At 59.9% G+C, this 26,375-nt stretch overlaps 1 protein-coding gene and 1 long non-coding RNA gene across 2 annotated transcripts; both read left to right on the top strand.

The window, feature by feature from the left end:
- Nucleotides 1-3,002: 3,002 nt before the first annotated feature.
- On the top strand, nt 3,003-13,463 carry HSPB8 (heat shock protein family B (small) member 8). Its single transcript, XM_036449264.2, has 3 exons — nt 3,003-3,841; nt 8,981-9,044; nt 12,496-13,463. The coding sequence occupies exons 1-3, from the start codon at nt 3,475-3,477 to the stop codon at nt 12,653-12,655; spliced, it is 591 nt and encodes a 196-aa protein (XP_036305157.1). The 5' UTR covers nt 3,003-3,474; the 3' UTR covers nt 12,656-13,463.
- On the top strand, nt 9,087-10,995 carry LOC118725444. The gene is made up of 2 exons (XR_004989998.2): nt 9,087-10,658; nt 10,848-10,995. It is a non-coding gene; the product is annotated as an uncharacterized LOC118725444 (long non-coding RNA).
- Nucleotides 13,464-26,375: the final 12,912 nt, after the last annotated feature.

The following is a 26,375-nucleotide window of genomic DNA, read 5'->3' as shown; positions in this document are numbered from 1 at the left end:
CCACTCAACCCACAGCAAACCCACTCAACCCACAGCAAACCCACTCAAACCCACTCAACCCACAGCAAACCCACTCAACCCACTCGACCCACAGCAAACCCACTCAACCCACTCAACCCACAGCAAACCCACTCAAACCCACTCAACCCACAGCAAACCCACTCCACCCACAGCAAACTCACTCAACCCACAGCAAACCCACTCAACCCACTCAACCCACTCAAACCCACTCAACCCACAGCAAACCCACTCCACCCACAGCAAACCCACTCAAACCCACTCGACCCACAGCAAACCCACTCAACCCACTCGACCCACAGCAAACCCACTCAACCCACTCAACCCACAGCAAACCCACTCAACCCACTCAACCCACAGCAAACCCACTCAAACACACAGCAAACCCTCTCAAACCCTCTCAACCCACTCAACCCACAGCAAACCCACTCAACCCACAGCAAACCCACTCAAACCCACTCGACCCACAGCAAACCCACTCAACCCACTCAACCCACAGCAAACCCACTCAACCCACTCGACCCACAGCAAACCCACTCAAACCCACTCGACCCACAGCAAACCCACTCAACCCACTCAACCCACAGCAAACCCACTCAACCCACTCAACCCACAGCAAACCCACTCAACCCACTCAACCCACAGCAAACCCACTCAAACACACAGCAAACCCACTCAAACCCACTCAACCCACAGCAAACCCACTCAAACACACAGCAAACCCTCTCAACCCACTCAACCCACAGCAAACCCACTCAACCCACTCAACCCACAGCAAACCCACTCAACCCACTCAACCCACAGCAAACCCACTCAACCCACTCGACCCACAGCAAACCCACTCGACCCACAGCAAACCCACTCAACCCACTCCACCCACAGCAAACCCACTCCACCCACAGCAAACCCACTCAACCCACTCAACCCACAGCAAACCCACTCAAACACACAGCAAACCCACTCAAACCCACTCAACCCACAGCAAACCCACTCAAACACACAGCAAACCCTCTCAAACCCACTCAACCCACAGCAAACCCACTCAACCCACTCGACCCACAGCAAACCCACTCAACCCACTCAACCCAAAGCAAACCCACTCAACCCACAGCAAACCCACTCAACCCACTCCACCCACAGCAAACCCACTCAAACCCACTCCACCCACAGCAAACCCACTCAAACCCACTCAACCCACAGCAAACCCACTCAACCCACTCAACCCACTCAAACCCACTCAACCCACAGCAAACCCACTCCACCCACAGCAAACCCACTCAACCCACTCGACCCACAGCAAACCCACTCAACCCACAGCAAACCCACTCAACCCACAGCAAACCCACTCAAACCCACTCAACCCACTCAAACCCACTCGACCCACAGCAAACCCACTCAACCCATTCAACCTACAGCAAACCCACTCAACCCACTCAAACCCACTCAACCCACTCAACCCACAGCAAACCCACTCAACCCACAGCAAACCCACTCAAACCCACTCAACCCACTCAAACTCACTCGACCCACAGCAAACCCACTCAACCCATTCAACCTACAGCAAACCCACTCAACCCACTCAAACCCACTCAACCCACTCAAACCCACGGCAAACCCACTCGACCCACAGCAAACCCACTCAAACCCACGCCAAACCCATGGGACCAGCTGCTCCCCCTTCCTACCCACCAGGTCCCTCTCCGGCCCCGATCAGGTGCCAGGCCAGGCAGCGCCCTCTGGGCCATCCAGTCCCTCCATCCGGGCTCCACACCAGCGCTGGCCCAGCAGCAGCTACAGAGCGGGAGGCTCCGGCCCAGCGGTGATGTCAGCCGGAAGCTCCCAGCGGGATGATCTGGGACCAGTGGGGACCCGGTCGCTGGGATGTGGCCAGGCTGGGCTCACCTCCCTCCCGGACAGAGGGCGAGGCGGGTGGGGTCACCACTTGCATTTCCTGGGGTCTAGTCAGTCCGCTCAGCAGGCATCAGAGATTCAAGAACAACCCAGACCCCCTCCCGGGCCCCGCCGCCCATAGCTGTGTGTGTGCGCGCGCGCGTGCGCGGGGGTCCTAACCCGCACCCCTGTATCCCTGCCTGCAAAGCGGGGTGGGGACACCCGTTGTTGCGAGGCTGCAGCTGGTCCCCGCCGTAGGGTGGGCTCGCCAGGCAGTGGAGGGTGGCGAGTGCGGGTACCCTCCATGCTCTTATTTTTAGCAGCTGCCTCATGCGGGCACCGCTGAACATCACAAGGATTTCTCAGCCGGTGACTCACTGAATTCCTCCGCACCCACCACCACGGCAGGGCCCACAGCGGGACCGCCCACCTGCTGGGGCTGATCAGAGGTGGGCCTCCCACCAAAGGGGGTGCAGTCCTTCTCCAAGCCCCTGGGGAGGAGGGGGGGACGGGGAGCAGGACAACAGGTCCTCTCTGGCCTCCCGGGTCAGACCGACACCCCTGCCTGGATGCGCACCTGCTGGCAGTTCCATTGTTAACACTGTAGTGACAACAGAGAGGCCCCGCCAGGCCCACGCGGTTTCAAGGGGCCTGGCACAGCGGCTGGCGGCTGGCGGGTAGGAACGAAACTGAAAACAGGTCTGCCCAGCGCGGGAGGCTGCGCCCCATTCCTCAGGGCTCCGCGCTGCCCGCTCCGAGGTCCATTTCTCACGTGGGTTCCGGGGCCTGGGGCAGGCACTGGAGGCACGCTCAGAGCTTGTCGCTGCTGCAACTGGGACCATCTGCCCTCAAACCCAGGCTCCCGGGTCCCTGGTCCCCCTGAGGTCCCAGCAGGCACGGGGCGGGGGAGGGGAGCGGGGTATTTGCAGAGGGAGATCTGAGCCTGCAGCCAGCACGGGGTTATTAATAGCCGGCCCGAAGTGCTGGCTGGGCTGGGAGGGCGGCTCCAGGGCGGGTGGGCCGGCTGGGGGCGGAGAGCCTGTCCCGGGGGCGGGCTGCCCTGCTCTCCCGCCCCCTGGGGAGCGGGGCTAGTTCATCACCTCGGAATACTCCGGTGACGGTGGGCAGCGCCCGCCTCCAGCCGCAGCGGCTATAAATAAAAGGCTCCCAGCCAGAAGGCAGGAGAAGTTTCTAGGCCCGCGTCCCAGGGTTTATTAAGCTCCTGGCTCCGCTTGAGACCTCGGCGGCTCTGGCTTGGAGCCTGGACAGCCCGGGAGCACAGAGGCTGGCGGATCGCGGGTGAGGCGGTGAGGACAGAGCGCTCCGGATCCCGCAGGACCAGCCCGGGGGGCGCTGTAGCGGCCGGAGAGTCTTCGGGGTTTGGGACCCCAGCCTGGTGCCTGCCCCCAGCCCCTCCCCGCCCCCCTGCAGTGGATTTGCAGCAGCTTTGGAGGCTGAAGGATCAGCTGGGAAGGCTAGCCCACCGCATCCCCTTGCTGTGTGACCTTGGGCAGGCGGCGCCCTCTCTCTGAGCCTCCGCGTGTGCTCCGGCTCAGCCCCCCCGCCATGGCCGACGGTCAGATGCCCTTCTCCTGCCACTACCCCAGCCGCCTGCGCCGGGACCCCTTCCGGGACTCGCCCCTCTCCTCCCGCCTGCTGGACGATGGCTTTGGCATGGACCCCTTCCCCGACGACTTGACTGCCCCCTGGCCCGACTGGGCGATGCCCCGGCTCTCCTCGGCCTGGCCGGGGTCCCTGCGGCCCGGCGCCGTGCCCCGGGTGCCCACGGCCGCCAGCAGGTTCGGGGTGCCCGCGGATGGCAGGAGCCCCCCGCCCTTCCCCGGGGAGCCCTGGAAGGTGTGTGTCAACGTGCACAGCTTCAAGCCGGAGGAGCTGATGGTGAAGACCAAGGACAGATACGTGGAGGTGTCCGGTGAGTGGGGAGCAGGAGGGAGAGGGGAGGGGGGTGGGGGCTGCAGGCTGGAACGGGAGGGGACACTGTGCGGGCTGAGGCTGGCGACCTCAGGGCTCGGGAATGCAGCCAGAAGCTCCGTTTAGGGAGAGTTCCCCTGGCCTGACCAGCTGGGGGCCCGGGGGCGCTGGCCCGTCCATCAGAGCCGCAGGGCGGAGGCGGGAGCCCGGCCGGACATGGGGCAGGGGAAGCCAGAGGAAGGAGTGGCCCACGCACAGAGGGTGAAAGACAGAAGGGAAACAGGGTTCCTGGCACAGCACAGCCTGGGAGGGGCGTTTAGTGTGGGGTGTCAGCCGCAGCCCGGCTTCAAGGGCGACACTCCCCTCGTCCCCAGTGAGAACGCGGAGGCTCCAGGGTACGAACTGGTCACCTTGGCTGAGCTCCTGTCTGCCAGACCCACAGCGCTGCGCCGAAGCTCCTCAGTCAGCGGGCCAGAGGGCAGGGGCCCGTGGCCTCCCCCTCACAGGCCAGGGAGCGGAGGTCCGGGAACTCTCCCGAGGCCCCAGGCTCAAGTCCAGAGGCGGATCGGTCATGTAAGCCCCCACGAGGGCCGGAGGGGCCGCCTAAACCCCTGGTTCCCTCTCCCCACACGCCTCCCACCCTGGGACAGAGCCTCCAGTCCCAGCGCTGGGCCGGGCCAGGGATGCGCCCAAGGTCACGCTGTGAGTCAGCACAGGAAGCGCCGGGCCTGCCCACGCTCCGCTGGAGACAGGAGACGCTTTCCGAGGCTTCCCGGCAATTAGAGCTCCATTAACAGGAGCCGGTTCCCAGCAGCTCTGCCGCCAGAAAATCCATAAAAGCCTCGCAAACACAGCAGACAGGGCGGGCGGCCCCGGCAGGAAGGGCTCAGGGGAGTTTCAGAGCCCGGCAGGCCGGTGGGAACGGTAAACATCGGAGTCAGGCCGGGGCCACGTGCTGCCGGGGGGTCAGCTGGGCTCCGGGAGCCGCGGCCGGGCAGCGGGCTGGGTTCCGAGACAGGCTCCCCCGAGACCAGCAGGCTGTGCCGATGACTTAGCAGCGGCTCTCCGCTGTGCTTCCTATTCTGGATGGAAATTGGGGTTCCGAGGGCCCCAGGACACAGGGTGGTGGTGAGCAGTGGGCGGGTGCGTGCAGCGTGTGGGTACAGATGCCCGAAGCTGTTACCGAAGCTGATGTGGCTGAAATGCCGGCCTCACGGGAGGCCCCGAGCGATCATAAACGGCCGGCAGCCTTTGGGTCCTGGCTCCCACCCGACCGCGCTGGGCACTGTTAGAGGGATGTGGGCAAGAGCGTCTTTTCCCCGCCGAGTCTCAGTTTCCTCATCTGCTGAATGGGATCATCATAATATCTGTCCCACGGGGAAGTCTACGTCCATGCAGACAGTATGGAGCGTGAGAGTGTCTGTAAAATGCAGCCGGTGATGGTGCCCGCCTGGCGCCTGGAAATGGGCATCATTATGACCACCCTCTCTGTCTTCGTTTTAAGGTTCCTGAGTTTTCCACCCCAGGTCGGAGGGCCCGGTGGCCCTTCCAGGAGACCTCTGCCCAGCCCCTCTGTCCCCTCTCCCAGGTGCTTCTTAAGCAATGGGACCGGGCAGCCCCAAGCCGAGATCCCAGCTGCGTCACTTACTGACCCAGAGGCTCTGAACGCCTTGCAGAGCCTCAGTTTCCACATCTGTGAAATGGGGTCACTGGGGAACATAAAAGAGACAAAGACAGACAATCCGCCTTTTGAGGCTGTAAATGCTCACAGGCATGCCCTTAGCCACCGTGGCTTGGCAGGATCCAGATCCCCTGAGGGGACATACAGAGTCTCTCCCCAAAGCGACAGCAGAGGCTCCGTCTAAAATGCAACCATCTCCCCTCCTGCACACAGTGACAAACCCATTCCCCACGCACTTTGTGCTAAATACCTACACAGGCTGGCTCGCTGCTTCCTCGTGTGGACTTTTGAGTAAACATGGCTAGGTTTGTTATACCCATTTTACAGACGAGGAAACTGAGGCCCAGGGAGAGGAATTCACCGAGATCACCCACTTCTCCATGGCAATGTCTGAAATTCAAAGCTAGGCCAGCCTAGCCAGTTCCCGGTTCTGATTGCGTGGCCCGGGGCAAAACCTCCCTACCACCTCCTCCCCTGGGCGTTACCATGAAGGTGGACGGGGTCAGTGCCTGCCAAACAGGGCTCTTTCAGCTGTCACTAGGCATCTGAGGAATGGCTGGAGGAGGGGGCCAGAATTCTAGAAGGTGCCACGTGAAACAGCGTTACGCTGAGTTTGCTAACGTGGTTTCCGCCTCTGAGAGACGCCTTGTCTTATCTGACACCTGTGAGCGTCCTTCCGAGGCAGTGTTTGATGGTGCCCGACCAGAAAATTCCCAGCATGCCTCTCACCACCCCCGCCCTGCAGCCCCGGGCCAAGAAACGTTCCCTCCTGGCCACTGGGCCAGGCTGTGGCCGAGGAAGGGACTGGAAAGCCCCCAAGACCGTATGCCCAGCCCTTCTCCTCCCCCAGCCGCCCCCCCATCGCACTCCCCGCCTGGTGACAGCCTCTTCCTTCCCTGGGCCCTGGCTCCCAGCGGCCTCTTAGGGTCCCTGGACTGCAGACGAGTCCTGGTTTTCTTTCTTAAATCATCATAATTACTTTTTTATGTTTACAAAAGTCAAATTACCGGTATCCCCACGTAGAAAATAAACAGGAAAGCAAAGTAAGAAATTGAAGATGACTCAATAATCCTTCAACTGCCCCTGCTAAGTAGATATTCAAATCTATGCAAATGAAGCTTTAAGACTCAACACCTTCTTTCAACCAGCTGAATCCCATCCCAGGCCCCCTTAGGGAATGAATCAGAGGCCCTCTCCTCCCTGACCCCAAAACCTGGTTCTCGGAGCATGGACAGGGAGGGTGCACTTCCGAGGGGCAATCCTGTCCCAAACATCAAAATAAACCACGAGCGTTCGCCTTCGCACAGCAGTCTCACAGCTTACAAAGCGAGTCTCTGCCTCACTGTCCTTCACTCCTCACAGAAACCCAGAAATTAGGATGTGGCTGTCACCTCCGTTTCAGAGAGCAAGACACGGAGGCTCTGAGAAAAGCAGATGTCAGAGCAGGGACTCCCTGCCTTTGAACCTCTGCTCCTGCTCTCCCAAGCTGTGTGACCCTGGGCACATCGCTTAACCTCTCTGAACTTCTGTTCCCTCGCCACAAAACTCCAAGAAGAAGGCGGGTGTGAAAACGAAAGGCGTTGTTATAGATGAGGCGCCTGGAACAGTGGCTGACACCCCGCACGTGCTGCATGAGTTTGCTGTTGTTATTGTTCTGTCCCCCGCTCCCTCCTCTATCTTTCCCAGAACGCAGTGCGCTCGGAAGGGCTGAGTCAGAGGCACTTGGCCTGTCCCCAAGGGAGGCAGCCTCAGAGGCCCGGCTCCGGGGAGGGGACGGGGGCCGATGGGCTCCTCTGGCTGCGGGCCGGTGTGGGTGCGGGCAGCGGGTGGTCAGGGACTTGGCAGCCGGAACAAACTCTCGGAGCATCGGCACATTCACAGACACTCCCGTGTCCACACCACTCCCTGTCACTGCCCCTTCTGCCCAGCTGGGTGATTGAGCAGCACAGACATTCTAGAACCCGGAATCCACCTCAAAGAAGCCCAAGGATATTCTCTCCCATCGGGAGCCGCCCGGTGCCCCAAAGCGGGGAGGGGGGGGCTGGCTGCGTGGCCTTGTGTGGCCCCAGGGGAGCGCCCGGCAGCGTGAAAAACCGTGTCCAGGAACATCGCTGCCACAGAAAGATAGTCCTGCAGAGAGTGTGACAGGGTGTGAAAGCCCGCGCACACCGCGGTCCCCGTGACACGCCGTGTGACGCGCAGCCGCCCGTGTGACGTCGGTGCGTTTCTGAGCGCAGAGCGACGAGTCTGGGCATCCACATCCACAGAAACGCTGGCGGCTGCCTCAGGGCGATGGGTGATGGGCCGTTTTGATTTTTTTTTTCCCATTATTTTCTACATTTCCTCACTTACACATGCATTATCTCGTAATCAGGAAAAAGTCATTGAGGAAGGAGCAATGAATAAAAAAGCACTTAATGATGTAGTTACCTATCAATGGTCAGTTTTTCAAAATCTGGGGCCGCAGGAAGTAACATATCCCACCAGGGTATTCAGTCTGGATCCCCAGGCCCCTCCGAGGAGAGGGGGTCCCTGAGTAAATGGGGTCCCTCGCCCTGGGCCGTGGTGGCCCCACAGATGAGGAGGGGAGTGGCTCTCCGACACTAACTCCTACTTACAGAGAAATCAGAGATGCCCTCCATTTAAATAAGTAAGGATGGGAAACGGCCCCAGGCTCAGAATCTGTTGTGTCAACTGCAAGGGTTGGCCAGCGGCTGGAGCGTGGCTGCAGCCGGCCGGCCGCTCTCTCAGGACCAGGTGCAGGAACAGGACTGGGGCTAAATGGAAGTTGGGCCAGGCAGAGGCGATCGGACCCAGCACCCGGCTTAGAGTCAGAGAGAGCAGGTTCAGAGCCCGGGCTGGGCCCGGGTTCCGGTGGCAGGGCTAACCCTGAGCACCCTGGGAGGCGGGGAGGGCCCACGAGCTGTGCACCAGCGGGCCCCTCCAGGGTGTTCGCCCAGGGCTCCCCCGGCTGCTGAGCGGCGGGTGCTGTCAGTGAGGGCTCGGGAGATGCACTACCGCCCGGGCCCCGGCTCCCTGGTTTCCTGACAACACGTCACTGTCTACAAACTGCCGTCAAGGTCTCCTGTCTGTCCTTGTCTTGCTTCATCTCCTCAGCAGCCTGGGAGGTGGGTTCTGTGAGGGGCCTGAGGCTCAGAATGCGGGAGCCCCAAACCACACCATGAGCGGGGCAGGGGCAGGGGCAGGGCAGGGCAGGGGCAGGGGCAGGGGCAGGGGCAGGGGCTGGGGCAGGGGCTGGGGCAGGGGCTGGGGCAGGGGCAGGGGCAGGGCAGGGGCTATGGCTGGGGCTGGGGCTGGGGCAGAGCAGGGGCAGGGCAGGGGCAGGGGCGGGGGCGGGGGCGGGGGCGGGGGCAGGCACAGGGTTTGAACCTGAGCAGAGGCTCTTGTCAGCGGGAGCCCAGGGGACTCCGATCCTGACATGGCCTTCCTCCCCTCCAGGCAAACACGAAGAGAAGCAGCACGAGGGGGGCATTGTGTCCAAGAACTTCACCAAGAAGATCCAGTAAGTGACCCCTGGGTGCGTTTCCGGGTGGGTGGGGGCGGGGGGGGGGGGTGCTGGGACCGCATTCTGGGGTCTGACCTCCTGGGCCTCTCTCCTGTGAGACACCAGCCTTGGCCGAGGGACAGGGAACGGAGCCTTCACCCTAAGGGGGAAATGTCACAGCAGAGCAGGCCACCCGCAGAGCCACACGGAGCCCCACGGGCTGTGAGCGCTAATGCTGCACAGACACGCCCTGTCTCTGAGCCGCCACCTGCCAGGTGTGCTTCCAGCGGCGCCCTGCCCTCTGGGCTGCCCTGACTGAGCCTTTGGGCGGGAGAGACCACCCTCCCGGATGGTGGAGAACCGGGGGTGAGAGGTCCTTGCAGGCAGAATGAGAACAGCTCCGAGCCACCAGTCTCCCTGACGCCCTGGCCTCTGGGGAGGAGGACGGAGGGTGACACCGGCCAGGGCCGCCCCGGGGGACGGCGGTGCCAGCCCGCACGCCGCAGCCCCGGCGAGCGGGCGCGGGCAGGACTGTTATCCCTGCTGCCGTCAGTCCTCCCCCCCGCCAGCCGGGAGCCGGATTCCCGGGCCCCCTTTGGCCTCGGGATCCCGAAGGCCCGGCCCAGTGTCCTGGCCTGACCCCTGCCGTGCAGGTTCCTGGCCGCCGCGGGCACTTCCCCATAAGGCAGCGGGCTGGCTGTCTGCTGCCTGGCCCGCCTCCCAGGACCCCGCCCCGGCCAGGCTCCAGGTCCAGCCGCGGCGGGGAAAGGTGGGGGGAGGGCGAGGATGTTTCTCTCAAGAGGTTCAGATGAGGTGTCCCACTCACAGACCGAGCTGCGCTGTGAAGGGGACTGAGGCAGGAAGGATTGGTCCCCTTAGAACGGGGCCATCTGCATGTGGGTCCTGTGACCATTCCGCACTAGCAGGGCCCTGCGCCCCTGGTGCTTCCCAACCAACCAGCCACCCCGACCTGCCCAGGACCCCCCAGAGCTCCTCACATCCCAGACACCAAAGGGCCCCCGGGACCCTCGCCCCTCGCCATGGCCGGAATCCTCCCCCTCTGACTGGCCCGTGCCCCGCTGCCCGAGGTTAAATCTCTCACCTCACCCAGGCGGTCGGGAGTCCAGGCTCCACCGGCCTGAGCTGCTGCCCCCCGTTTCCCACAGAGGCACCCCGACAGGGCAGGAGGGATGTGTGAAAGCTCTCAGCATAGGGTGACTCAGGCTCCTCCTTGGGAACTGGCCCATTAGCACCTCCAAACCAGGCAGCTGGTCGGAGGCCCTGACCGAGTCTCTCCCCACCGCTGGGCCTCAGTTTCCCCACGTGTAAATGAGAGCTTTGTCCTGGGCAACCGTGAAGACTCTCTGGGGCTCTGACACGGGCTTTGTGTGGAACTGTTCACAGCCTTGGGGTGCCGCCCGCACGGCCCCCGGCCGGAACAGTGCGCAGCTCACCCGCAGCACGCACCTCTGGGACCAGGCCCGGGGTTCTCGCCACCTGCAGAGGCCGACACTTCCGTTACCCCTTCCCCTTAAGGAAATGGGTTCAGAGGGGCGAGGGCCCAGGCTCAAGGCCACACGATCAGGAAGAGTCAGAATTTGAATTCAGGGCCCAGGCCGGGTAGCTCAGTGGGTTGCAGGCGTCCTCAAACTTTTTAAAGTGGGGGCCAGATCACGGACCCTCAGAGAGCTGGAGGGCCGGACTATATGAACTACTAATTCCTACTGTAACACCTCGGCTGCGCTCACTGCCCAAAAAACCTGGCGGGCCGGATCAGACTCCTCTGCGGGCCGCATGTGGCCCGCGGGCCGTAGTTTGAAGACGCCTGGGTTAGAGCATCGTCCGGACAGGCCAAGGGTTTGATCTCGGGTCAGGGCACTCACAAGCAGCACCGAGGAATGCATGAATAAGCGGACCCACATGTTTCTCTCTCCCTCTCCCTCCCCCTCTCTCTAAAAATCAATACGTTTAAAAATGTTGCCACCCTCTCCCACCGTATCCCTGCCCACGGGGTTGGCATGCGGACCGTTAAGCAGAGCGGACCCAGCAGCCGGAGGAGGGACACACACTTCAGAAGCTCGACTAGGCAGCTGCCCACGATCCCTCTGTCTCACCCTCCTCCCCTCAGGCCCCGTCTCCTGGCAGACTCAGCGCACGGGCTGCCGGCTGCCCCTCCAGGCAGGGCCCTGCCCGTGGCCCAGCCGGGCCTGGAGAGCGCGATGGTGATTGAACCTTCTGCCCCCTCCTCTCCCCCGCCCCCACCATGGTCCCTTTTTCAAAAGCCAGGCGCCAGAGAGCTACTGCGAATTCAGAGACCAGGATTCCAATTCCTCTCCCACCTGCCAATTGCCAGCTGTGTGACCTAGGGCAAATCGCTCCTCGCTGACCTTGACCTCCACCTCTGTGAATCAGGGAGGTAACAGAACCGGCTGGTGGGACGATGGTTCACAGGAAGGAGATGACTCGGGGAAGCACCTGGCTCACAGCACACGCTCAGAGGCCCAGTTTTTGTGATTTTTACTCATAAAGGCACCCCGGAGAGGCCACCACAGCTTCTCCTGGTTCCAATAGTTTGTTGAAGAAACTGTGTCCTGGGGAGCCTCATCCACTGCAAACAACCCCCCGAACCATACACACAGCTTCAGAACTGGACCCGGGTTTGGGTCCAGAAAGCCCATCCTTGACGCCTGCTCGCTCTGAGAGCCTGTCCTCTGATTTCCCCGTTATACATGCCCGATGCTGCGGGCTACCAGCTCCTGTGAACCATCCGGGACCCGCCGCACAGCTCTGCCGGGGTCATGCCTACACGTGTGTTTAGGGGACAAAGCACTATCACCTCCTGCAAACACCTAAGATGCTTAGTCATTCTACACATCCCCGAGGACGCTGGCCTGGGCATTCTGCCAGGCGGCCAGCCTGACCCGTTCGGCCAGACTGCCCACTCCATCATTAACTCCACCCGCAATTCCATCATTCATTCCACCCACAATTCCATCCTTTAATTCCACCCGCAATGCACGTGGAATTACTCTAACCATCGTCTACTCCACACGTGTCAAACACAAGGCCCGTGGGCCAAATCCGTCCCGCCAGGCCTTGCCATGTGGCCCGCACCGCGCTGTCATCACTGCACTCCGCTGCGTTTCCATCACAATGACAGTTTATGACTGTTCAGTAAACCATTCAGCCCGCGATTTAGGCTGGATTTTAGATTTTGGCCCCTTCTCTGATTGAGTTCGACACCCCTACTCTACTCTAACCATCTCCACGGTGCAGAGAGAGAACAAGCCCCGAGTGACCGAGCGGCCTGCCCAGGACCACACGCAGCTAGAAAGGGGCAGAGCCGGACTCAGGCCCGGCACGGACACCCCAAGCCGGACCTCTTACCAAAAGCATTCTCTTGTCGGAGGGACAGAGGGACGTGCGGACCGCGTTAACGTACGTGACTAACCCTGTGCTCCCGTCCTAGGCTGCCGGCAGAGGTGGATCCCGCCACGGTGTTCGCCTCGCTGTCCCCCGAGGGCCTGCTGATCATCGAGGCGCCCCAGGTGCCCCCGTACTCCCCGTCCGGGGAGGGCAGCTTCGGCGGCCAGCTTCCTCATGACGGCCAGGAAGTGCCCTGCACCTGAGACCGTCCCGGCCCGTCCTCGTCACCCCCCCCCCCCCCGACCCCCCGCCCCCCAACCCCCGGCTTCTCTGACTCCAGGGACCTTCGTCATCACTTTAGCTCAACTCATAGGCTTAGTGCCACCAAACCGCTGGGGGGCTAGGGTAGTCTGTCCCGTCCCCTACAGAGCGTAGTGCTAGGTGTTTGCACCCGAGGGCGCGATCGGCAAGTCCTGCTGGGCGGCGTTAGGCCAAAAACGCTGGAAGTGTTTTCCTTTTACTTTTCTGTCTTGATAAAAACGCTGTCCATCCAACAGCTGCAGAGCACGCAGCATCTCGCCTCGCCAGGGCTGCTTTTCTCTGGGGACCTCGCCTCCCCCAGATTCCTATTCTGGGCCCCCATGCTCGTGCCTGGGCCCCCCCCCCCGCTCCCCGGGAGCTCACCCCACTGTGTTTCCGCAGTCCTGGCCTCAGAGGCCACAGCCCGGCTCTCTCCCCGCCGGGAGTTCCCCACCGGCCACATGGACACAGACCGCCCTCCCCTCGCCTGGCACCCGCCACGAGCTCGCAGGCCCCCGGAGTCCGGAAGCCCCTCCGTTCACCCTCTCCTGAAGTCCCCCTCCTCGTGTCTGTCCCCGTCGGGGTTTACAGAGGGGGCTGTCTCCGGACAGCCCCGCCAGGAACCAAGCAGAGCCAGGCGGCCTGGCGGGCAGGACGCGGTACTGTGCTTGCGGGTGGGATGACGTGTGTGTCGTTGTTTTCGGAATTGTGCTGTTCTTTAGGGGAAACAATAACAGTGAATAATAATAATAATAAAGGAGCTGGTGTTCTCAGCCTGTGCGCTTCCTTCGATGAGGAATTAAATGACGACGTCACTTAGACTGCTAATATCAACCGGGAATGCCCGTGGCTGCAAACGCTAACACCCAACACGCAGGGGTTTAACTGACATAAACGTCTACTCTCTGACTTCACAACCAGTCTAGACACGTGACTTCACAATGATCTCTTCAGCTGTAAAACCCACAGGATTTCCCTTATTATTATTTTTTTAATTTATTGATTTTCCACAGAGAGGAAGGGAGAGAGAGAGAGAGAGAGCTAGAAACATCGATGAGAGAGAAACATAGACCAGCTGCTTCCTGCACACCCCCCACCAGGGATGTGCCCACAACCAAGGCACATGCCCCTGCCTTGAACCTGGGACTCCCCAGTCCGCAGACCGATGCTCTACCGCTGAGCCAAACTGGTTTCGGCAGCATGTCCCTTTTTCCTCGGCCATCTCTGACAGGTCTCCCCTCGGCCATCTCTGACAGGTCTCCCCTCGGGCCGTGTGTGGAGAGCAGGGGCACCAGGCTCCTCACCTGCCTCCTCTTTGGCCGGTTCAGGTCTCTCCCAGGAGCTCAGGAGACACGTTTACCTCATTGACCCAAATGTTTACCCCGAGCCAGTCGCTGGCAGAAGGGACGGGGTGGCCACAGGAGCCCAGCTCAGCACTGGCTCACCCTCTGAGCCGAGCTCCGCGGCCTGCACTCAGGGCTCTGCCAGGAGGGGAGGGGCGGGCCGTGAGGAGGTCAGTGTGGCAGGGGCCGCGGCAGACCGGTGCGCCCGGGCACAGGCCACGTTCCGGGTCAGGAAACCAGTCAAACTGGAGTGAGCCAAGGGTGCGGATGAGTGCACACAGCCGAGAAGTCCAGGGCGAGGGCCCTTTCGGCTCCCAGTGATGTCAACGTTTCTCTCCGTCCCAGTGCTGAGGTGCTGCCTCCACTCCGCCCCCTGTTGTCCTGCCTCCGGCTCCTGCCCTCCGTGCCCCCATGTCCTCCCCCGTGGCCACAGATGACTTCAGTCACCACAGCCACACTCTTCCCCATTCCGGCCCCGGGGGAGGGGGAGAGGGGGAGGGAGGGAGCCTGTCTTTCCCATAGCCGTAGCGTCGGTCACATTGCCAAGAGACATTCTTTTTTTTTCTTTTTTTTAAAAAATATATATATATTTTTTATTTTTTTATTTTATTTTTTTACAGAGAGGAAGGGAGAGAGATAGAGAGCTAGAAACATCGATGAGAGAGAGACATCAATCAGCTGCCTCCTGCACACCCCCTACCGGGGATGTGCCCACAACCAATGCACATGCCCTTGACCGGAATCGAACCTGGGGCCTTTCAGTCCGCAGACCGACGCTCTATCCACTGAGCCGAACGGGTTTCGGCCAAGAGTCATTCTCACAGGGCCCCGCACGGGTGTCCCAGGACCACTCTGAGCTGCAGCCCATGAAGTCAGTGCTGTGACTGGCCAGGCCAGGCCACATGCCCCTCCCGGAAGAAGCAGACGCTGACTTTACAAGGAAGAGGTGAAGCTGAGAGAGGAGGCGGCGGGGGAGGTCACGCCCTGACAGCCGAACTGGAACCGAGATGTTTGAATGAGGAGCTGCTGGGCACCTCCACCCCCTCCCCTCCACTCCCCGCCGACAGCAGGGTCCTGGCTGCTTCCCCAGCACCCACCCTGCAGGTCCTGTGCGAGGAGCCTAGGGGGCAGGGACAATGGCCACGATCACTGTGGGCGAGAAGCTTCCAGAGCAGAGGGGTGGGAGAGGAGGGCCAGGCCCTGAGAGCCGTGCTGGGCGCCATCCCCAGGGCGCCGTGGGCAGCAGACGCCGTCGCCTGCAGGTCTAAGGGGCAGGTCACCCAACCTCTAGCCGGCCGGTACTCCGCTCTCCCAGGCCTGGCCCTCTGGCCCCAGCTCCTTCACTGCTAACCACCAGCCTGCCCTGCTCCCCACAAACAAAGTATAAGGTGAGTCCGTCCACTTCGGGGGAAGAGAGATGAGGTTGAAACGGAAAAGTCGGCGTTCATTACCAGAGCCGTAAGGAGAGACAAGGATGGGATCATGGTGGGCACGTCACTCAGAGGGCAGCGAGCTGAGAGGGCGGCGGATACCCTAAATAGACCACCGTGCATCTCTCCCCTTCATACAGAGAAGGAAGTGTAGTGAAGGGCCTGGGATGGGGAGGGAGCAGCAGGTCAGACAGCAGTCACAGTGCGGAGACTGAGCACCCGGTTCCGGCCCTGCTGTCCTCCTGGGGCGGGAGGTGAGGCCGGAGGTGGGTCTCCTGCAGGCGGGGCGAGGCGGGTCACACATTCCATCCCTGGGACCACAGCTCCCTCCACCCAGCACTGACCCCGCCTATGAAGCTAAAATGTTCTTCTTCTTCTTCTTCTTCTTCTTCTTCTTCTTCTTCTTCTTCTTCTTCTATTTTTTTAAAATATATTTTATTGATTTTTTACAGAGAGGAAGGAAGAGCGATAGAGAGTTAGAAACATCACATCAATGAGAGTCATCGATCAGCTGCCTCTTGCACACCCCCTACTGGGGATGAGACCGCAACCAAGGTACATGCCCTTGACCGGAATCGAACCCGGGACCTTTCAGTCTGCAGGCTGACGCTCTATCCACTGAGCCAAACCGGTTTCGGCTAAAATGTTTTTCTTGAGTTCCCCACCCGTATTTCCAGATGGGGCTTTGCAGGAGGTGGGGCGGGGGCGAGGCTGGCTTACAGGGGAGGGGTTCCCCCTGCCAGGCGGGAGGATCAGGGGTTGTAGGACTGAGCAAACAAGAGACGCAAGGAGGGGCCGGCTGCACAGGCAGAGGAAAACACATGAGCCAAGGCGAATGGCATGTCCCTCTGAAATCCTCGTCCATTGTCCTCAGGATTGAGCACAAGCTCCTTTGTAGCCTAACAAGGCCTACGGGTCTCAGGTTACCTCCCCTGCACTGCTCCCCCCCCCCCCACCCTACCCCACCCCACCCCCGCCCCATCCCACCCAACTTCCTTCTGTCAATCCAACGGACAAGCCCTCTTTGTTAGAACTCCGAACACTGTCCTCTCTCTCCCAGCCTCGCTTCCTCGCCCCTGCACGGGTTAATTCTTTGGGTCTGTCAGTCCGTCAGTCCTGCAGAGGATTCTTGTCGGTTCACTGGAGCCCAAAACAACGACCTACGCCTGGAGCAAGACCTTAAAAGATGTTGACATGGAGGCGGGAACGTGGAGGATGCGGAGGAGGAGGGCTGGATTCCAGGACAGGAGACAAGATCACGTGTCTCCAGAAGGAGGCTTTGCTTACCAAAAACACGGGCAGGCTTGCTCAGGGCAAAGAGAGACCTTTTCCTGAAAACGCCATGTGCCTGGGGCGTGACTGCCCACAGCCTGCTTCCCGGCTAGGAATCTGCCACGAGATCCCCCGCGAAGCTGTTTCTGTCAAACCCCTCTGGCCCCCGCCTCTGCGGTCCCCCTCCCCTCACAGCTCAGCTGTCAGCCGGTGTTTGTGCAGAACTAACACAGGCCCGCGGGAGCTCAGGTTACAGCCCCGTCCCAGCACGCCCAGCTGGAACCCGGGTCAGGGCGCACACAGGACCTACCCATGGGCCTGAACAAGTAGAACAACTGCTGCTCCTCTCTGTCTCCCTCTATGTCTGTCTGTCTCTGTCTCTCTGTCTCCCTCTATCTCTGTCTCTGTCTGTCTCTGTCTCCCTCTATCTCTGTCTCTGTCTCTGTCTGTCTCTGTCTCCCTCTATCTCTGTCTCTGTCTCTGTCTGTCTCTGTCTCCCTCTATCTGTCTGTCTCTGTCTCTCTCTGTCTCCCTTTATCTCTGTCTGTCTCTGTCTCCCTCTATCTCCGTCTGTCTCGTCTCTCTTTGTCTCCCTCTATCTCTGTCTGTCTCTGTCTCTCTCTGTCTCCCTCTATCTCTGTCTCTGTCTCCCTCTATCTCTGTCTGTCTCTGTCTCTCTCTGTCTCCCTCTATCTCTGTCTCTGTCTCTGTCTGTCTCTGTCTCCCTTTATCTCTGTCTGTCTCTGTCTCCCTCTATCTCCGTCTGTCTCTGTCTCTCTCTGTCTCCCTCTATCTCTGTCTCTGTCTGTCTGTCTGTCTCTGTCTCTCTCTGTCTCCCTTTATCTCTGTCTGTCTCTGTCTCCCTCTATCTCCGTCTGTCTCTGTCTCTCTCTGTCTCCCTTTATCTCTGTCTGTCTCTGTCTCCCTCTATCTCCGTCTGTCTCTGTCTCTCTGTCTGTCTCTCTGTCTCCCTCTATCTCTGTCTCTGTCTGTCTCCCTCTATCTCTGTCTCTGTCTGTCTCTCTCTATCTCTGTCTCCCTCTGTCTCTGTCTCTCTCTATCTCTGTCTTCCTCTGTCTCTGTCTCTCCCTGTCTCCCTCTGTCTCTGTCTGTCTCCCTCTGTCTCTGTCTGTCTCTGTCTCCCTGTCTCCCTCTATCTTTGTCTCTGTCTGTCTCCCTCTATCTGTCTCTCTGTCTCCCTCTATCTCTGTCTGTCTCTGTCTCTGTCTGTCTCCCTCTATCTCTGTCTCCCTCTGTCTCTGTCTCTCCCTGTCTCCGTCTCTGTCTGTCTCCCTCTGTCTCTGTCTGTCTCTGTCTCCCTGTCTCCCTCTGTCTCCGTCTGTCTGTGAATGGAGAGGAGATGTCTCATGGGCAGGAACCTGAAGGGAGAAGGGACCGAGAATGATCCTCCTGACACACCACTGCCCTCCTGGGCCCTGGTTGGAGGGGCGACTTATTTGAATCTCTCCAGAGGCGTGGCCTCACCAGAGGACGGGCCGGTCCCTGGTAGGTGAGGTCTCCCAAAGGCAGGGACCACATCTTGTTGGTCCTGATTCCTAACACAGTTCCTGGTGCCTCAGAGGCATTCTGTATTCACCGGATGCACGGATGAACGCACAGAACGAATGAAATCCAATCTCCCTTCCACCGCCTTCAAAGTCCCACAGGATCCGGCCCCGTCACCTCCCCGACCCGGCCCTCGTGGCTCCTGCTCTTGTTCGTCACACAGGGGCTCCTTCCTGCCCCCACAGACACGTGCGCACACTCACCCAGCCTCTGCACCTCCCCTCCCTCTGGGCCTGGTACTCCGCCGCCAGCTGTGTGCCTGCCCCTCCTCAGCTTTCTCCTCAGACTCTGCCTCCCAGAGGCCTCACAACAGGCCTCAGTCACTGACAAACACATCACCTGCTGCTTCGACTCCCAGCGCCCTGCAGAACGGCGTCCAGGGGCTGCAAACACGTGCACATTGCAGTCTGCGCGGCCCTCGACACACGTCACCCCCACAGACACCCTGGCCCGCAACCGCCAAGAGGGACGGACTTTCCCTTCTGTCTTGTCCACCACGGGGTCCTCCCTGCTGTGCGATGTGCAATGCATCATGGAATAAGCACGCACTGGATGGATGAATGGATGGATGGATGGACGGATGGATGGACGGACGGACGGACGGACGGATCGATGAATGAACGGTGAGTGTGAGTCACCCTGGGAAATTCAGCCAAGGCATGATCTCAACCCCCAGAAGCTCAGCTCATTTCAGTCTGGAGAGCTTCCAGCGGAAGGACACGTGTACGCTTTGTCATCAAAATGGATGGCCTGACCCTTCCCGGGAGACCGACAGCGAAAGGACAGCGGGATATTGCTCCCGGGCTCTCGCTCCGATGCTGCTGCTCCGACAGGATCCGGAACCTGCTTCCCCCCCCCCCCCCGGCCCCCCGCCCCCACTCCCCTGACAGCTCCCCAGAAAGCCGTATTTGCAGCCCACCCCACCTCCTCCCGACGGCCGCCGGCCAGCGACCGCAGGTGGTGATATATGGAGTTGACTCGATTTGACCTTGAAGGGAAGAAACAAATTAATGTGTCTTGAAATGCATTCCGGGAATCGGTGGCTGGCTGCGCCCCCACCCCCTCCTCTCGGTGCCTCACGAGTTGTGCATCGTAATGTGAGATCAGTCCTGCCTCCTACGCGAGGGGCTGCCCGGAAGTCCCCTCCCGCCCGCATCCCGTCCAGGGCCAGGGAGTGGGCAGGGGGGTGCCGGGCTGCTGTGGGCTCAGCTCTGCTGGCTGAGGCGCCCCGCCGTCTGCAGGGGGGTCACCCACCGACCACAGCTCCGAGGCTCCTGGGTGTGAGCAGATGCGGCCGGACGCCAGGGAAGGGAAGGGGTCATGCCAGGCCCTTCTCCAAGGACAGCAGCTCTGGGGAGGACGCTCCCAACCCCGCAGTTCGGTGCCCATGCCCCGGGGTCTGTGCAGGGCACTCACTCGCTGGCACACCCAGTGCCAGGTGCCCGGTGTCCCCACAGCAAGCCATTCAGGACCACGTGGTCAGCAGCAGTGCCCAAGCCCTGAGGCCCCCGGACCCTAAGTCCGTGTTAGGCATCAGTTCGTAGCCGAGGCTCTGACACTGACTAATACGAATCCTGTATTTGTGTGAGAGGAGGGGCCGTTACCCCTCCGCGGCCAGCACAGCTCCTCGGACACAGTCAGCACTCTGAGCATCGGCTCCGACCACCACCTCGTGGGCGGTGGTCATCCTGAGCCCGCGGAGGGCGTGGCGGCGGGAGCGGGCGGACGGCGGGGCAGCCGCAGCCTTCCTCCTGGAGGGCGGGGACATGCCCTGGGCGGCGGACGGAGCCTTCCCCGCCCGGTCCCACCGGAGGCGCCCAGGCGCCAGCCCCCGCACCCCCACTGGCCGGAGCGGAAGGGGGGTGCGGGCCTCGCTCTGCCCTGATTAGGAGCCCCGAGGGTTCTAGCTGGAACCCGCAGGAGAACGGGGCGCAGGGAGGGGGCTGCACAGGAAGGGCCCAGGGGCTTGGCCCAGGCTGGTTGGGGCAGGAGCAGTTCCTGATGCTTCTAGGAAGAAATGACATTGGAACCCGGAGGGTGAGTATTATTGTAGTAACGATGACGTTGTTAAACGTTTATTTGCTGCAAGGTGCCGTCTACGCTCTTCACCCCCATTTCCCCACTTAATCTGAAGCCAATCGGCAAGGATCCCTCCCACAGCTGGACCTGGTGGAGACGCTGAGCCAGCTCCAGACCGGAGCAGACTGGTCCCGGACCCTGTGTGTGCGAACCAGACAGCAGGCAGGGTGGAGGGGGGATTAGGAGCTCCTGGCGGACAGAACAAACTCTGGGGTTCAGTAAATGGAGCTTTTTTTTTTTTTTTTTAATGTGGGGTCTTCGTTTTAGGCCTTTTCACATTTTTAATATATATATTGATTTTTTTACAGAGAGGGATAAAGCATTAGAAACATTGATGAGAGAGAATCATCAATCAGCTGCCTCTTGCACACCCCCTATTGGGGATGTGCCCGCAACCAAGGTACATGCCCTTGACCAGAATCGAACCTGGGACCTTTCAGTCTGCAGGGTGACACTCTATCCATTGAGCCAAACCAGTTTCGGCTAGTAAATAGAGCTTTAAAGACACACACACACACACACACACACACACACACACACACACACTTTAATCCTCATTCAGAGCCTCACTCTCTTCACCTGTAAAATGGGGATGATCCAGCACCACATGGAGGGTGGCAGGGAAGACGAGCCAAAGTTTGCAAACTCACCGTGACTCCTGCTTAGAAATTGTCACCATCCATCCAGCAGCGAGGGCAGACGGAAGGCGGGCCAGCTGTCTGGAAACGCTGCCTGGTGACCTGTTATCGGGGTGGTTTCACTCTCCCTCCGCCTGTGGGTGTCCTGTCAGCGCTGCATGACAGACTGGCGTGTCTGCCTTCTGACAGCGACCGCTTCCGACACCCACAGCCCACAGGACGAGCTCCCTGCCGATGGCCGCCCGGGCACGCCCACGCCCTCCGGCCCACGCCGGCACGGACACGGGGGCACAGAAGGGACAGACGCTGAGCACCTCTGGGTGTTCACATCAGCCCTTCCCAACATGGAAGGGACACGCCGGGTCAGACACACTGCCAGGCCTCTGCGGCTGCGCGGTGCGCTGGGACCTGGGGCCGCCAAGGAGCCCGCACACTGTGTAACGGGTCAGCCACTGAGCTAAGGTGCAGGCAGCCGCCATTACGCAGTTTCGAGGCTCAGGCGCCTGGCCATGGCTCCGCTGGCCGAGCGGGGCTGGGTGTCCCTCAGGTCGGTGATGCTGTCAGCCAGAGCGCGCCTGCGGAGGGCTGGCCGGAGGCTCTGTGTCTGAACTCGCCCTCAGACTGTGGGCTGGAGGCCTGGGCCCTCACCACGGGGGCCTCCCCGGGGCTGCGTGTGTGTCCTCGTGACCCGGCAGCCGGCTTCGCCCCGAGCACGGGACCCGAGAGCGAGCGAGCCCCCGGCAGGAGCCACCACGCCTTTGGGGACCTGGCCTTGGAGATGGCATGGCGTCCTCTGCAACGTGCTGCTGGCCGTCCTCGCACGGAGGAACCGGGTGGCCGGGATTATCCCGAGGCCGGAGCTGGGCGTGAGGACTCCCACACCAATACCAACCCCCGCGGGCGCAGGTCTGCCCCAGGCCCAGAATGGGGAATATACACCCCCCCCCCGCAAGCTCCTCCACCCTCCGAGCAAAGCGGCACCAGGAGCCAGGGCAGCCCTGCAAAGAGAGTCACAGGCGCAAACCCTGGAAACAGGAGCGCTCAGAAGCCAGGCAGGCACAGAGGCCGGAGGGGACCACAGCAGCGTCTGCTGCCTCTGGCAACGTCGGTGATGGGCAGTGACTGTTACAGGATCAGCTGGACAAATGAGCCCCCCCCCCCACACACACACACACACACACACACGAGGGAAACACACACAGCGTGAACCATCAGGCCCCTGACGATGATGATGTTCTGTCATGGAAACAGCACACGGAAAAGCTGGCCTCAAAGAACCATTACGTGGGGCGCCCCATTTAAAAGAACCCCAAATGTGCATTTGTGTTTTAGTTGTTTTAAGATGCCACTGTGTTTGTTTGTTTTGTTTTTTCCCTTTGTGCATTTTTGGGCTTTTCAGCTGTTCTGCACGGAGACTCTGTTTGCCTTTAAGAAAAGGCCTGTTACAGCTAAGAGTACATGCTCATGAGGGACACGCGATGGGACACATTCCTGGGTGCAATCACGGCCCCTCCTCCCTCCCCCCGCCAGAACCCGGCACTGTGGGCTGTGGGGGCCCTGGCTGAGCACAGGCACTGGAGCCGGCTGCCCTGGTCTGAATCCTCCTCTATCGTCCATTAGCTGTGTGACCCTGGGCAAACCCTACCTCTCTGGGCTCAGGCTGCTGGGGGCAGTAACCTGGGAGCGATGGCAGCGTCTTACAGATTTGTGGTGAGGAGTAAACAAGTTAAGACACGTAAATACGTAGAGCCATCGCTGGCACACAAAAAGCACGTCGGCAGTGAGGACGACCGTCCCCCGCCCACCCTCATCCTTCCTCCCCTCATTGAAGCTATCCGGTCCCGCCCCCTGTGGCAGCCCTTTGGGACCCTGCCAGGCGTACGTGGGCACTGATGAGCTCATCATTCATTTATTCATTCATTCATTCATTCATGCTCAAGTCTTATCTTCCCCAGGAGGCCTGCAACCCAGTTCCAGAAGCTCCCGAGAGCCCTGCCCAGGCCCGGGGTGCCCTCCTGTGCCATCTGCCTGGCCCCAGCCCGCAGCACCCTCACCTGTGTGAGTTCCCGGGGAACTTCCATCGGGGGCCCTGTCCCTCCTCCTCCAGCGGCGGCCCCGGCCCGCGCTTGGACAGCCAGGGCATCTGCAGGGGCGTGCGAGCCTTTCACAGGCCTGGAGGACGGGGAGCGGCTGGGGAGGACTCCCACCGACAGGGCCCTGAGAGGCCATCTTCCCCGCTCCGGTCCCCAGAGGAGGAAGGACTGGAGGTCCCTGCCGTCCCTGGGGCCAGCGCTTAGCCTTCCTCCCAGTGACATGAGCTCTGCCACAACCGTCCCTGAAAGAGTTTGTCTGTTCCTTTCACAACGTACACAAACAGAGGAGGAGATGGAGGTAGCAGGCTCTCCAGGCCACATCTGAAGTGACATCTGAGTCTTTTAAAACAATTTTTTTTTATTATTATTTCAGAGGGGAAGAGAGAGGGAGAGAGAGAAAAAATATCAATGATGCCCTAGCTGGTGTTGCTCAATGGACAGAGCGTTGCCCTGTGAACTCTGAAGGGTGCCAGGTTTTAGGGGGCGTGCAGGAGGCAGCCGATCGATGATTCTCTCTCACCACTGATGTTCCTCTCTCTCTCTCCCTTCCTCTCTGGAATCAATAAAAATGTATATTTAAACAAAAAGCACCATCACACACACCTGCTCCCTAGAGAACCAGACCTCTCCCAGATGCCTCCCGCCCCCTCACCTGTCACAGGCACCTCACACTCTCCATGTCCTCTGCCCTCCGATCTGTCTAGCAACTGTGACTCCAACGTCCCTTCATCTGTTTGCCATTCAACCTCCCAACGGGCTCAGAGCTGGCGGTGTCATCCCCACAGGAGGCGGCGGGAAAATCAGAGACGGAAGCCAACTGCCCAAGGTCACAGGGAAGGAGGGGCCGAAGCTGGGATTTGAACCCGGGTCTGCCTGAGCCCCGGGTCTATACCAGATGCTCCAGGACGCCCTCTGTCCATGGTGGATCCAGGAGGATCCAGACCTAGGCCAGTCTCTCAGGCTGGTTACTAAGGTCCACCCTGCAAACAGCAACAGTGTTGTCCATGAGCTCATCTGTTCCACTTGGTCCCACCCGGCTCCAAATCTGGGCGCGTGACCTTGGAACTCGTCTCCCAGACAACCCGGGTGATGCAACAAACAGGCGGCGCTGCCAGCCTGGGGCCGGGCAGCGGGCAGGACTGGATTTGCAGCTCGGGATGCAGACAGGGTGAGGGGCCTGCAGACATCCCAGGGCCCAGCCCAGATCATCCCCTCTAGGTGGTCAGCACCACGTGCCCCCCTGAGCCAGTCCCGGCAGGAAAACACTGCGAGGCTGGGAGGGCGGTGACCTGCCTGAGCACCAGACACTGACCGGCCCAGGCCTGGGGAAGGAGAGCAAGGAGAGCCGGCCCGGCCAGCCTTCGAACCACTAGCTCTGCAAAGCAGCAGAAGCCCCGACTCCCAGTGCGCCACCACCAAACCCTCCCGCCTCCTCCCGCCTCCTCCCTGATCCGAGCCTTCCCACTATTGTCAGTTTCTAATGTTGTTTCAATTGTGGTAAAATATATTTTTTAAATCTGCCATTTTAACCATTTTTACAGTTAGTGGTATTAATTAGAATCAATGTTGTGCAACCATCATCATCATCATCACTATTTCCAAAACATTTTCGTCGCCCCAAACGAAATTCTGCGCATGAAGCCATAACTCTCCCCCACTTCCCTCCCCCAGCGCCTGGTAAGCCCTCCTCTGCGTTCTGTCTCTATGCATTTGCCTACTCTAAAACCGTACAACTAAAATCATGTAACTAAAATCATACAGCATCTGTCCTTTTGTATCGGGCTTCTTGTACTTGGCATAATGTCTATTCAGGTCATCCACGTTGTAGCATAGATCAGGAAAACGGCCGAATAACATCCCCTGTATGCTAGACCACATTGCGTTTATCCATTCACCTGCTGATGGATAACCTACCAGTCCATTCAGCTGCAACGGCCAGAGCAATGCTGGGGAAACATTACTCAGATGTTGGCACAACTCTATTGAAACCCTTCTGTGGCTCCTCAGTCCATTCGGAGGAAAAGCTCTCGTCATTCGTATGCCTCCAATGTCCTAAAGCAGGGGTCGGCAAACTCATTAGTCAACAGAGCCAAATATCAACAGCACAACTGAAATTTCTTTTGAGAGCCAAGTGTTTTAAACTTAAACTTCTTCTAACGCCACTTCTTCAAAATAGACTCGCCCAGGCCTTGGTGTTTTGTGGAAGAGCCACCCTCAAGGGGCCAAAGAGCCGCAATGTGGCTGGAGAGCCGCAGTTTGCCGACCATGGTCCTCAAGGATTGTCTGTCACTCGCTGTCCATTCCCTCCATGCCCCTTTGGCTTCCACCCCTCTCTGCTCTCCTCACTTCACTCCTCGCTGCTCCATGACCTCAGGGCCTTTTCACATGCTGTCCCATCTGCCGGATTGCTCTTCTCCCCAGACATTTGCACGGCTAACCCCCTCATCTCCTCGAAGTGTTTGCTCGGCTGTCACCTGCTCATTCTGAACAGCCTCTTTGAAACCTCAGCCTGCCACTTCCTCACCCATCACTCTGGACCCCCGTCAGGATGTCCGTTCCCCACGACATCTGCACGTTCTAACACAGTACACAGCTGATCTATTTACTGCTGCTCGGTGTGTTACCTGCATCCCACCCCTGGAATATAAAAAGAAGGTGTTTTCTTCTTTTATGCCTGTTTGTTCATCAATACGTCTTAGGCACCTAACAGTGCCGACTCAGTAAATATTTGTGAATAAATGAACAGGAATTGGGATGAGCTGCTGAATTTCTCTGAGGCCCCATTTCTCTTTCTCTCTCTCTCTCTTTCTCTCTCTCACTCTCTAAATATAGATAGATAGATAGATAGATAGATAGATAGATAGATGTTATTTCGAGAGAGGAAGATGGAAAGATAAGGAGAGAGAGATGGAAACATCCATGATGAGAGAGAACCATCGATCGGCTGCCTTCTGCACGCCCCACACCTGGGACCGAGTCCACAACCCAAGGTTCAAACCCACATCCCGGGATTGAGCCCGCAACCTGGGCATGTGCCCTGCCCGGGAATCGAACCATGTCCTCCTGGCTCATAGGTCAACGCTCAACCATCGAGCCACGCTGGCCAGGCTTCTCTAGTCTCGAATCGGGGAGTATGACCCACCCCTGGGGTCAAAGGTTACGGTGGGAATATACCGGGTGATGACCGTCTTTGTATCATAGAGCAGGCGTGAGTCAGGGGGTGGGAGATGGCTGACCCCCACTGAGGGCCCTCGGGGCAGAC

The sequence above is a fragment of the Pipistrellus kuhlii genome, unplaced genomic scaffold (assembly GCF_014108245.1).
Source record: "Pipistrellus kuhlii isolate mPipKuh1 unplaced genomic scaffold, mPipKuh1.p scaffold_m20_p_20, whole genome shotgun sequence".
Lineage (NCBI taxonomy): Eukaryota > Metazoa > Chordata > Mammalia > Chiroptera > Vespertilionidae > Pipistrellus > Pipistrellus kuhlii.
Note: the sequence above shows the minus strand (reverse complement) of the source record. Positions and strands in the feature narration are given on the sequence as shown.

Bases quoted from the DNA above. Each gene is read 5' to 3' on its own strand.
- HSPB8 (XM_036449264.2), top strand. From the start codon at position 3,475: ATGGCCGACGGTCAGATGCCCTTCTCCTGCCACTACCCCAGCCGCCTG. The intron at 3,842-8,980 runs GTGAGTGGGGAG...CCTCCCCTCCAG, and splicing joins CAGATACGTGGAGGTGTCCG to GCAAACACGAAGAGAAGCAG. The intron at 9,045-12,495 runs GTAAGTGACCCC...CTCCCGTCCTAG, and splicing joins AACTTCACCAAGAAGATCCA to GCTGCCGGCAGAGGTGGATC.